Source organism: Vicia villosa, unplaced genomic scaffold (assembly GCF_029867415.1).
Source record: "Vicia villosa cultivar HV-30 ecotype Madison, WI unplaced genomic scaffold, Vvil1.0 ctg.000306F_1_1, whole genome shotgun sequence".
NCBI classification, from domain to species: Eukaryota; Viridiplantae; Streptophyta; class Magnoliopsida; order Fabales; family Fabaceae; genus Vicia; species Vicia villosa.
The window spans coordinates 1,180,582-1,193,713 of NW_026705134.1; the positions used below are offsets into that span (position 1 = coordinate 1,180,582).

Genomic DNA, 13,132 nt, shown 5'->3' on the forward strand with positions numbered 1-13,132 from the left:
ATGGATAAAGAAGGTATGCTGAAAGTACAAAAGCTCACTAACAGGCTGATTAATCTCAATGCTTTGGAAGAAAAGGTTTTGAGGCAAAAGACTAAAATAGAGTGGCTGAGATTAGGAGATGGGAACAATTCCTACTTTCATGCTTCCTTGAAGTCAAAACAAAAGGCCAAAGGCATTCTTATTTTGCAAAAGGAAGATGGAACTGAGGTTACTTCACAATATTCTATAGAACAGATTGTGGTGGATTTTTATGGAAGCTTGATAGGCACTGCTGCTACTAATATCTATAATGTGGATGTCATGGCTATGAGGACTGGTCCACAACTAAACTTTGAGCAGAGAGCAAAGCTTATCCTTCCTGTTAGTGATGATGAGGTTACTATGGCCTTAAATTGTATAGGAGGTCTCAAATCCCCTGGTATAGATGGGTTTGGTGCAAAGTTCTTTAAGGCTAGCTGGGAAACTATCAAGTTTGATGTGCTGAGAGCCGTATGGGATTTCTTTGAGAATGGAAGATTGTACAAAGCAGCAAACTGTACTATTGTTACCTTGATTCCCAAAAGTGATGAGGCCAGAACTATTAGAGATTACAAACCCATTGAAGGGTGCATCACTCTTTACAAGATCATATCCAGGATCATGACTAGAAGATTGGCTAGTGTGATTGGAAATGTGGTTAGCCAGAGCCAGACAACTTTTATCCCTCATCAGCAAATACACAATCATATATTGCTCACATATGAACTTTTAAGAGGATACTCGACGAAGGGAGGCACACCTAGATGTATGCTGCAGCTTGATCTACAAAAAGCGTAAGATATGGTGGATTGGGGAGCTTTGGAAACTGTTATAGAGGAGATAGGCCTGCCACATAAATTCATCCAATGGATTATGCTAACTGTTAGGTCTGTGTCATACATGTTCAATGTAAATGGGAACTACACAAAACTGATGCAAGCCAACAGAGGGATTCGTCAGGGGGACCCCCTTTCCCCCTTCTCTTTGTCATCATGATGGAGTACCTGAATAGGCTCCTTTGTAAGTTGGACACGCAGCTTGAGTATAGGTACCATAGCAAATGTAAAGCCATTCGCTTGACTCATATATACTTTGCAGATGATGTGTTGATCTTCTCTAAAGGTGATGTAGCTTCTATTGATGCTGTTTTAAAAGTGTTACAACAATTTTCCTCCTCAACAGGTCTGATTGTCAACCCTAGCAAGTGTAAACTGTATTTTGGTGGAGTGGATTATGATACGAGAAACGGGATCAAAATGCTAACTGCATTTCAGGAAGGTGCCCTAACTTTTAAATATTTGGGAATTCCTATGACCAGCAGAAGGCTAGAGGTCCACCAATACATGCCCCTTATAGAAAAGACCGTGGCTCGAATTACACACTGGAGTAGTAAAATCCTTAGTTATGTCGGAAAGGTCCAATTGGTGAAAAGTGTATGCTTTGCTACAGCTAGTTATTGGCTTCAATGCCTCCCTCTTCCGAAACAGATTATTAACCATATTAATGCCATCTGCAGATCGTTCATCTGGACAGGCGGAGCTACTGTTAAGAGGAGAAGCTTGGTTGCTTGGCAAACTATTTGTAAACCTCGCAAGGCTGGTGGCTTGAATGTGCTTGATTTACAGGTTTGCAATGACATTGCAATGATGAAACTACTTTGGAGCTTAAGTGGCAAAAAGGATAACCTGTGGGTTAGATGGATAAGTAGTTATTATTTGAAGGATAACACGATTTTCCAGGTAGAGGAGAAAGCTTATCACTCCTGAATTTTCAAGGCCATCCTTAGACAAAGAACTGTTGTTGCCGGTATGCAGGATTGGGAACAGATACAGAATTTCAGAACTAGGAGTGTCTATAAACAGATGCTGGCAAATGAACCTCTGGTGCCATGGTACCGACTTTTCTATGGAAATGTTGCGAGTCCTAGAGCTCTCTTCATCATGTGGTTAGCATGTCATAGGAAGTTGGCTATAAGGAGCAGATTAAAACGATTTGGTTTTGTGCACTATGATACCTGCTGTTATTGTGCTCAAGTGGAGACAATTGACCACATTCTATTTCAATGCAGTGAAACACGTGCTATTTTGTCTCATATTCTGGATTGGGCCGGTATTAGACATAGGCCAGCAGGTTGGAACTATGAATTGCAATGGCTGATTCAACACTGCAAAGGCAAATCTCATCGATCAAATCTCCTTAAATTTGGCAGCTGCTGAAAAAATTTATGGAGTGTGGAACCACAAGAATTGCTCTACTTTTGGAAGGGTGACTGATAGAATTCTGATTGGGCATAATATCATTGATAGGATTGTTAATTGTGGGTGGAGTAAAGTCAAATTTCGTGGGTACTTAGCTCCAATACTATTGTAGGTGGTTTAGTCCGTTTTGGTTAACTGGACCTCCGGGTCGCTTTGTATGAACTGTTTTTTTGATATAATATATCTTCATTATTTCAAAAAAAAAGGGATGCTTAATAAGTTCTTCGGGAACTATATTAATAATTTGTTTTGCTATCCTTCAGGGATGCTTTAACAAGTTCTTCAGAAACTATATTAATAATTTGTTTTGCTATCCTTCAGGGATACTTTAACATTGTTCATGCAAACTATCATAGATGCATGAAAATCATCACTAATTTTCTTTTTCATTTTCTAATAAATATATTTATAAATAACACATAGAAAATATATTAAATATGAAAGAAAAATAAAGTAAATAATACTACTTTCTAAGTCTCAGAGTTTCGTGCTGATAACATGTTATAAAGTAAGGAGAAAGAAGATAAAAGAGAAGAGAGAAAGATAGAATGATTCTATATTAATTCATCGGTGTAATCGTATACAATGAGATTTATCCTATTTATAGTACATCATCTAGACAATATAATAAATACAAATGGATTAAATAAGGAATGAAGTGATTGGAAGACAAATCATCCTATTAATTAAAAATATTGTAACTGATTTTGTTCCAAACATGGGGCCCCACGTGACTAATCCGGACCCGGGCTCGGAGGCGACGGCACCGTGGCCCCAGGGCGTTTTTGACTCCAGTCGGGATCGAACCCGGGTACTAGCCGGTTCCGTCCTTTTTTGGAGAAAGCTCATTTGTCACTTGAGCCAACCCTTTGAGGTTAATAAAAATCGTATCTGATAGCATATTAATAGTAGTTAGAAAGATGATTTTAATAATATTGTTAGAAAAAAAGAATGTTATATAAAAATAATGGTATATCTATTATTTTAATTATTATTAATATTATTTTTGTTATGATTATTATTATAATTATTATTATTATTGTTATTGTTATTGTTATGATTATTATTATTTTAATTATTAATATTGTGTCAATTTTTAATAGCTAATAGATTTAAGATTGTGGCAATAAATATATATTCTTCTTGTGTCAATTTTATTATTATTATATATATTCTTAAAGTATGGTTCAAAAAATATATTTAATAATTAAAAAATTTACTTGAAGTTGTCATACCCCAAAATTTGCCTTCTATATTCCATTCACAATGATTCAAAGTTCAAGAGATTCATCCAGTCATTCTCCTGAGCAAGAGTCTCCAAAAGCTAGGGTTTGGTACTCTCCTGAGAGAATCAACAAGACAAGATCCCTGGTCAAGATCTCCATGGCCTATGATGAAAGTCAACCATAATCAAAGCACAGTCAAAACCTCTCAATTTTGGTCAACATCAAGTATTTGAGGTTATATCCATCATTTGATCAAAGGTTGATCATGATCCATCAATAGAAACTCAGAAATGAACAAATGCAAACAGGTTCAAATTAGGGTTTCTTTAGGAGAAAGTCAACTCAACTTTGACTGGCCATAACTTTCACATGGAACATAAAAAATTACCCACTCAAAGCCTATTTTGAAGGAAATTGGATTCTCTACAACTTTGTGTCCCACAAGCCAAGGCTAGAAAAGCTTCATTTGGAAGATATGATACAAAAGATTGCAGGTCTTTCTCAAACATCATTCAAAAGCAATTTTTTGCCAAAGAGGATATGATCAAGAAAAATGATCCAAATGGAAAATAAGTTCTAAAGTTGCTTATAGAGGACATCTTGAGGTTTCCAAAAAGTCCTAAAAACTCATTCATAGCTTAAAAATTGAGTGAGATATGCTTGGTCAAAGATGGGTACTTTTGGAGGATAAGATGTGAAATAAAGGAGGTTCAAATTGGATTTCTTGTAAATGGGCCTATACTTTTATGACTTAAACTTGGTCCACAAGTCATTTAGGTTATCCAAACCATATGCCACGAATTTTAGCCCTTTATTTGATTTTATATATTTTTTATTTCATTTAAAAATAATTTAAAGTGATATAATGGAAAAGAAAATCAAATATTGAGTGAAAGGATTCATATTGATCAAATCCAATCAATATTTATTGCAAAGTACAATATAATTTTCGTGCATAAATGATTGGGAAATATTGGTGCAAGATTGGGCAAATATAGAAGGTTTATATTCAAGTCCTAAATCAATTTTCCAAAGTTTAGCAAGATTGGATTTAAGAGATATTTGGACTTTTGTTTTAACCTATATCATTCCTCTATAAGTAGAGAAGAGAGGCCAATGCAAGAGGGGTTGGAAATTTTGCAAAGAAAGCATATTCACGCACACAAAAATCTTTAAGAAAACTCAAACTCGGTTTTAGAGATTGGGAGCTTTTCAAAAGGATTGGAGGATTGCATTACGTTCGTGGGATCACTATGAAGCTACCTAGACCCTTGCATAACATCAACACCCCCAGAACAATCTTCTATAAGCCGAGGTAGGTCTTTCTAAACTTTGAATCGATCGGCATGATTTAAGCATCCATATGTTAATTTGTTTGTGTATTATGATTTGTGTGATGGCTGTGAACGTGTGTACATAAATAATTGGATTTCTGGGCATTATATGTTGATCAACCATTGAAGGCCGAGCAAGGTTTTTAGGGTTCAAATTAGGGATTTATGTTAGGGGTACAATTAGATCAAAACAAGGGTTGGGTTGAGTTCGCGTGAGGGAGACGAAGAGGATTGATAGGTCGCGCCATATTTATTTGTGTGTATGTGCAAATCGTTATTTTTTCAGGTCTGGTTGCTACAAACGGTTTCGTAGCCAATTCATAGCTAATTTTACAGGTCTTTTTGCAATTTTGTTTGGGAAGACGATGAGGTGTCATCACCTGGTTTGCCAACTCAAACTTCGCGCGCGTTTGATCGGATTATGGAATTTGGTTTTTATATATTGTTCTGAGTGCGTACATATTTCAGATAGTGATATTGGCTCAGTTGGTGAGAGGCGCGTGTGTTGGTCCCAAGGGTCCAGGGTTCGATCCCTGGCCCTTTTCCTATTTTTTTTAGGATTTCACTTCATCATCTCATGCGCACATGTATATAGGCCTCACCATATACCCCCAGATTTAACCCTTCAATCCACCACTCAGCCAGGTCCAATGACCCAGAAATAATCCCTATACTATAAGTCTCCCAGCTTGCCATATTGAATCCTAACCTTAATAAACTAAAATAATTTTAATTGATTTATTTGTTTTATTTAATTTCTTTTTTATATGATAATAAATTATTTTTTAAAAATAAATTAATATATGATGGTAATATTAAAATTCCAATTTATTGTTTGTCCCGATTAAATCGATTTATCACAATGGTCAATAATCAATTTTAATTAAAATGTTTATTTAATTAAAATATAAATAAATTTTATTTAGTTAAATGGTTTCAACCATTCTTATTGGTTGCGATGATTAACTTATATATTTTCTCACTTCAATTCATTATTCTTTTTAATCAAATTAATCGATTACGAGGGATAACGATACAAATTAAATTATTAAAATTCCTAAAAAATACTTTTATTCGTTATTAGTGATAATTGAATCTATCAATTAAAATTGGTAACTGTGGACCTCCGATTTTTTAATTCCGGGCCATACCTCTGATATGTAGAGATACGTGAACTGACTCTTTTTTATCGCTTAATGCTTTCGCATTTCTGAAAATATCACAGAGTCGCCACCGACCTTTTATTTTATCCAATTAAGGAAAGGTTTATAAAAGACACAGAAAAAAGACCTTTAAGAAATTCTGGGTAAGGGGGTAGGTTATACAAAGGGAAGGTGTTAGCACCCTTTGTATCCATGGTTATCCATGGGCTCTTAAGTTTGCTTAGCTCAATTGTTTGTCGATCATTTTTTTGATTGCTCTGAAATTGCTCATATGTGGTTAAAAATGAAGAAAAAAGATGAAAATAGATTTAAACCTAGAAATAAGTTAAAAAATATGTACAAAATATTTGTCAATTGATTTTAAAACAAAACTAATTTTTTTGGTTTTTCTGAAATTGATTTGAGTTAATTAAAACATAATTATGCAAATAATTATACAAATAATTAAAAACTTAAAAATAAAATTATTCAAAATATGTACAAAAATAGTTTATAATATATAAACAATATTTTATATAAAGAACAATTTTTTTTATGATTTTTTGATTGATTAGAATAATTAAAAAGCAAATATATAAATATATACTAATTAATTATGCAAAATATTGGAATTTTGAAGAAAAGTAAAATATTTTTATTTCAGAAAATAATATATTATTTTAGAAGTCTAAAAATATTTTTTGTGTATTTTTTGGATTTTTAAAAATATTTTTAATTAATTTAACAAAGAAATTAAAATAAAATAGAAAATAAAATAGAAAATAAAAGGATACTCATCCTGTGTGGTAATTTGTGAGGGAGCATGGTGTGCACGCGTGATCTGGATCATTGGATGATTCATTAAATGAAATCAGAGGGTCCAGAAATTGAGGCACGTGGCAGAAGATACACCTGCAAAGCACAGAATCAGAGAGAATTTAAAAAAACACGCGCGCGCTTCTGAACCAATGAGGGGGAGACACCTCATCGTCTTCAACCTTCAGCCAGGGGTTTTTACAGCGCTTTTATGAAACAAGCGCTGTAGTTGATGAACCTTAAACCTGCAAAATAACGAATAGGGGTAAACGCATAAATAAATTTGGCGCGACCTATCAGTTTGATTCGTTTAATCCATGCGAATTCAATGGTGCTAATTAGGACCTCTAATTTTGCCTATTTCAGAAAGCCCTAATTTTGAGTTGAAGAACCCTAAAATGGTATATGCTACAAACGGCCATTAAAATCCAATTGAAGCTCCAGAAACGACCAGAACTTCAAACCAAACACAATTATGCATCTACATCTTGTTAAATATGTGTGAGTTATGAGATATATGTTGGTTTTAGTTTGAACAAACCGTGGCTTATATAGCTTGATTCAATGAAGTTTAGGACTTGGAAATGATTGGAATTGTTTCAGTGTAGCTCAGAGATGATGTTTGAATGTTTATTTTATATTGAAATGGACTGAAACTTAAAATTCGAATTTCAAGTTTCTTTGAAAATTACAAGTGGTTACAAGTATGCAATATGATTATGGATGCTTCTGAACTCGTGTCTCCTTTGTTACTGAACTATGATAGCTTATTTATAAGCTATGTGTGCTTAGAATTGAAGCTAACTTGCAGCTAGTTGCCTTTGTTGAAACTTTGCATTCTTTAATATTAAAAAAGCTTGAATTCTTGACCAAGTCACCTTGCCTTCAATGCACCTGCCCTCCCCTTTACTTCTCTGCAGAAAGATGAAGATTCTTTGGGGTGAGTCATGCTTGATTTGTAAGCTACCATTTATCCATGCATTTTCCTTTTAATGCAAAAATGAAAGTTTATTTACATGACTTGTACAGACATAATAAATAACTAATATTTACGGTATGCGGGCAAAATTACCGATAATAACCCTGAAAATCATTTAATGCACAGAAATAGGAATATTTGACTGGCAGAAAACACACAAAATATTATCTTAGTAATTAAGAAATATTATGACAAATAGTACAACATTTAATACTGACAGTACAAATATCACATACTATATTGAACAGTACGACGAATGAACGGTACATTTAAGAGATAAGAAATACGGCAAATTTTAAGAATGACGATTAATGACCCATGCTATGAACAATAACATGTAGATGATTGGGAGCATAACCATTGCAAGTCCACACTCTTCAGGACTATGCAGGCAGAAGAAAGTCATGATCACCGTAGCAATGGTGATGACTGTAAGAAGTAGTGTCTCTATCCACTTTGCCATTCTTGTCAGGGAAGAAGAAAAAATAGATATGAGATAGGAATTTGAAAGATGAGTTGGAATTTGATGTGAGATTTTATGGAAGAAAATGAGAGGTATTTATAGAATGGAAAGAAGGATAGAGACGTTGGGGAATGATGTGATTCCGTACAAAAGGAAAAAATTTGAGTGGAAATGAGATTTGAAAGAAAGTGGAGATAGTGTTGGGAAAAAGAGAGATTTGATTTTTGAAAAAGAGATTTGAAAAGATTTTTGAAAATAATGGAGTATAGTACAAAAATTAGTGGGAAACAAAAGATAATAATAATCTACTTGTTACCAGTACAGTCTGAGTTTCCTGATTCTGCGCCTGCAAAAAGATTTAACTCTGCACCAATTGTGTCAGTACTATTTATCTGTAAATAAATAAATAGCATGTGTGAAGTAATAAACAGTATTTTGCGTTTGCGTTAGAATAAATTCAACTGCAAGCCAAATTACTGTATAAGAAAAATTCTAAAAGCTAAGTATTTCATATGTCAGGATATTTGTTGAAATAAAAATCCATGATTATATGAGACTCTTAATTTTCAGATTGGAGTTTTCTTGAAAAATATGTGGGCAAATTTTGGGGTATAACAGTTGCCCCTATTCAATCTTCTTAAACCTGAAGAGATTGTCTGAAATCTGAAGGTAGAAGATGATTGAATATTTAGATGCCCTGAAAATTTGCACTTACCTTGATCAGAAGAGATGTTGGAAGTTGCATTTGAATATCGTCTGCGAAATGTTGTTGGCAGATTGAAACATTACCTGAGATGGGCTTTCAGATGCCACCTGGTGAATGGGTTGATGGTTTGTTCATCAGAATGAATCCATTGATTATATCTTGATGAAGGATTTGAAAGTCTTTGTGTTGACTATTTTGGAACCGTCCAAGGTTACCGCTTTAAGTCTTGGAAGATAATCGTTACGGAACTTGTCCAAAGTTTTTCCGCTTTAGATTTTGAAAGTTGATCATTGTGGAACCGTTTGAGGTATCGCTTTAGATCTGCAATGTTAGATCGTTTTGGAACCGTCTGAGGTATCGCTTTAGATCTGTGATGCTAGATCGTTTTGGAACCGTCTGAGGTATCGCTTTAGATCTGCAATGTTAGATCGTTCTGGAACCGTCTGAGGTATCGCCTTAGATATGTGATGCTAGATCGTTCTGGAACCGTCTGAGGTATCGACTTTGATCTGTGATGCTAGATCGTTCTGGAACCGTCTGAGGTATCGCTTTAGATCTGCAATGCTTGTTTTTGAGTTTGATGAGTGATCAGAATGAACCTTTGGCTTGATTATATCTGAGAGAACCGTTCATGGAATTCAGGTGAACACGGCATGTGATTGAGAACATCTTTGTTGAAGATATCTGCCTACCTGAAAAATCAAGTTAGTGATATGCAATATTTATGATGCATGTAAATGTGAGATATTCCCGGAGAAATATGCATGTTATGTTGTGTATGAATATGCGCATGAATATGATGTATGAATGTATGATGTATGAATGTTAATGTGAATGTGAATGTGATATGTGAATGTGATATGTGTCAAGCTTCTAGTTGGAAAAAATAAATTCCCACTAGTCAGCTGGTTATGAATGTATTGTGATCGTTGATGATCTTTTGTCTTGTTTGAGTACCCTCGTCTGGGGAAATTCTTTGAGAACCCGGGTATCCTGTTGAAGGATCTTTGACTACTGCTTGGGGAATCAAAGGTAACTGGAAGTTCTGATGCCGTTTCAAATGGGAATGAGGAAGATGCATAATCCTCCGATGCACTATCTGACCAAGTCCGGGTGCGGGGATCACACCTTCTGAAGATAGTAATCTGGAACAACCCTGCTGGGGAATAAGACTTATTTTGAAGAGAAAATCTTTTTGAGGAATTTGCTGAGAAATGTGTTTCCCTTGGGAATTTTCTTCTGATGGGATAATGTCCAGATGATCGGGACATTTCCTGAATGCCATTCCTGTTTTTCCTGGTAAACATCAATCATATTCGAATGCATATGTTCATTCAAATTTATCATTGGGACGCTTACGCATTTAAACAGAAAAAATGAAAATAGTGGTTTTTTGAAAGAGCTGCATTGAAAAGAGCCATGATAGGCGGGTTAGCACAGGGAGACAACAATCCTAGAAGTAGGAAATTGTCAGAAAGTTTTGGAAAATATTTATGAAGATAAATAGCTATGTGAGAACGATCCAGTCAAGTTTCAATTCTGCTATTGCCAATCTGTCTTCGAGCATCTCATCCCTCACTTGTTGGAAGAAAGTGATTGGACTGATCGGTGTCTTTGAGGTGTTGAATCTTGACGGTGATTAGGCAGCTGAACGGAACACAGTTGTATGTTTCATTCCCTAACTTTTGCCTAGGCCGCCCTTTCAGGTTTTCAGCCTACCGGGATTTATTGTTTAGTCTCTAACTTTTGCCTGGACCGCCCTTTCGGGTTTTCAATCCACCGAGACGCTCATTTTTTGCCTAAGTTGCCCTTTCAGGTTTTCAACTTAGCGAGCTGTTTTTCTTTCTTTTTAAGAGAAGTATTTTTTGACTATGTCAGCATTCACAGGATGTGGGAAATCCTCGCCATCCATGGTGGTAAGCAACATGGCGCCGCCGGAGAATATTTTCTTGATTATGAATGGTCCCTCGTAGGTGGGAGTCCATTTGCCTCTGGGATCACCTTGTGGTAAGATGATGCGTTTGACAACCAAGCCACCAGTTTGGTATGCTTGACTTTTGACTTTTTTGTTGAAGGCTTTGATCATACGCTTTTGGTATAGCTTACCATGACAAATAGCTGCGAGCCTTTTCTCATCAATCAAGTTTATCTGGTCCATTCGTGTTTGAATCCAATCGTCTTCGTCTAGATTGGCTTCTTTCATTATCCTTAGGGAAGGAATCTGAATTTCAATTGGAAGAACTGCCTCCATACCATAGACTAAGGAAAATGGAGTTGCCCCTGTTGAAGTACGCGCAGATGTGCGATAACCATGAAGAGCAAAAGGTAACATCTCATGCCAGTCTTTGTAGGTTACTGTCATTTTTTGTATGATTTTCTTGATGTTCTTGTTGGCAGCTTCCACCGCGCCGTTCATCTTTGGTCGATATGGAGAAGAATTATGATGTTTGATCTTGAACTGTGTGCAAAGTTCAGTAATCATTCTGTTGTTTAGATTCGTGCCATTGTCCGTGATAATCCGTTCAGGGATGCCATACCGACAAATGAGATTGTATTTGATGAACCGGGCCACCACATTTTTGGTGACAGAAGCAAACGAAGCTGCTTCTACCCACTTTGTGAAGTAGTCAATAGCGACCAGGATAAAGCGATGTCCGTTGGAGGCAGTAGGTTTGATTTCTCCAATCATATCAATACCCCACATTGCAAAAGGCAAAGGAGCCGTCAGGACGCTTAATGGAACTGGAGGTACATGTACTTTGTCAGCATATATCTGGCATTTGTGACATGTTTGGGAATGATGATGGCAGTCTATTTCCATGGTAGACCAGTAATAACCTGCTCTCAGGATCTTTTTAGCCATTGTATGTCCACTGGAATGAGTACCGAAGGTACCATCGTGTATTTCTTCCATGATCTGTTCCGCTTCCTTCTTGTTTACACAGCGAAGTAAAGTCGAGTCATGGTTGCGTTTGTATAGGGTTCCATTGCTTAGAAAGAATTTGGCAGCAAATCTCCTTAGAAACTTTCTGTCGTTAATGGATGCCCCTTCAGGGTACTCCTGAGCTTCGAGATATCTTTTTACTTCATGGAACCATGGTTTTTCCTCGGTTCCTTCGGTATTGATCTCATTGCAATAGGATGGTTCATCTTGCCTGTAAATGGTGATCATAGGCGCCTCGTTGTCCCACCTGACTTTGAACATGGATGACATGGTAGCTAAAGCATCAGCTAGTTGATTTTCCCCGCGTGGGATGTGTTCGAAAGTGATTTCTTCGAAGTAAGGAATCAAATTCAGCACATATTCTTTGTAAGGAATTAGATTCGGGTGCTTCGTGTCCCATTCCGCTTTGACTTGGTAGATTACCAAGGCCGAGTCTCCGTAGACTTCCAGGAATTTGATTCTTAGATCGATTGCAGCTTTGAGACCCAGAATACATGCTTCGTATTCGGCTATATTGTTAGTGCAATTGAAGCATAACCTGGCAGTAAATGGTGTATGACCTCCTGTGGGGGAAATGATCACAGCTCCGATGCCATTGCCAAGTGCATTAGAAGCTCCGTCAAAAACCATAGTCCACCGGGATCCTGGCTCCGGTCCTTCTTCTGGTCCTGACTGTTTGTAGTCATTGACTAGCATAATGTCTTCGTCCGGGAAGTCATAGTTCAATGCTTGATAATCATCTACTGCTTGATGAGCCAGATGATCAGCCACCACACTTCCTTTGATTGCTTTTTGTGAAGTGTATTGAATGTCATATTCTGTTAAGATCATTTGCCATCTCGCTATTCTTCCAGAGAGCAGGTTTTTCGAACACGTATTTGATGGGATCCATCTTGGAGATTAGGAAAGTGGTGTGATTTAGCATGTACTGTCTTAGTCGGCGAGCTGCCCAAGCTAAGGCACAACAAGTTTTTTCGAGTAGTGAGTATCTTGTTTCACAATCGGTAAACTTTTTGCTAAGATAGTAGATTGCGTGCTCCTTTCGGCCGGATTCGTCATGTTGTCCTAGTACACATCCCATTGAGTCTTCTAACACAGTTAGGTACATTATCAGAGGTCTGCCTTCCACAGGTGGCAACAAGATTGGAGGTTTTTGGAGATGTTCTTTGATTTTGTCAAAGGCTAACTGGCATTTGTCATTCCACCTTTCCACTTGATCTTTCTTCAACAGTTTGAAGATCGGCAC

At 36.4% G+C, this 13,132-nt stretch overlaps 1 protein-coding gene across 1 annotated transcript; it reads left to right on the forward strand.

The window, feature by feature from the left end:
- Positions 1 to 1,784, forward strand: LOC131626575 (uncharacterized). The gene is made up of 2 exons (XM_058897395.1): positions 1 to 784; positions 1,117 to 1,784. Exons 1-2 carry the CDS (start codon positions 1 to 3, stop codon positions 1,782 to 1,784), a joined length of 1,452 nt encoding a protein of 483 aa, XP_058753378.1.
- The last annotated feature ends 11,348 nt before the right edge of the window (positions 1,785 to 13,132 follow it).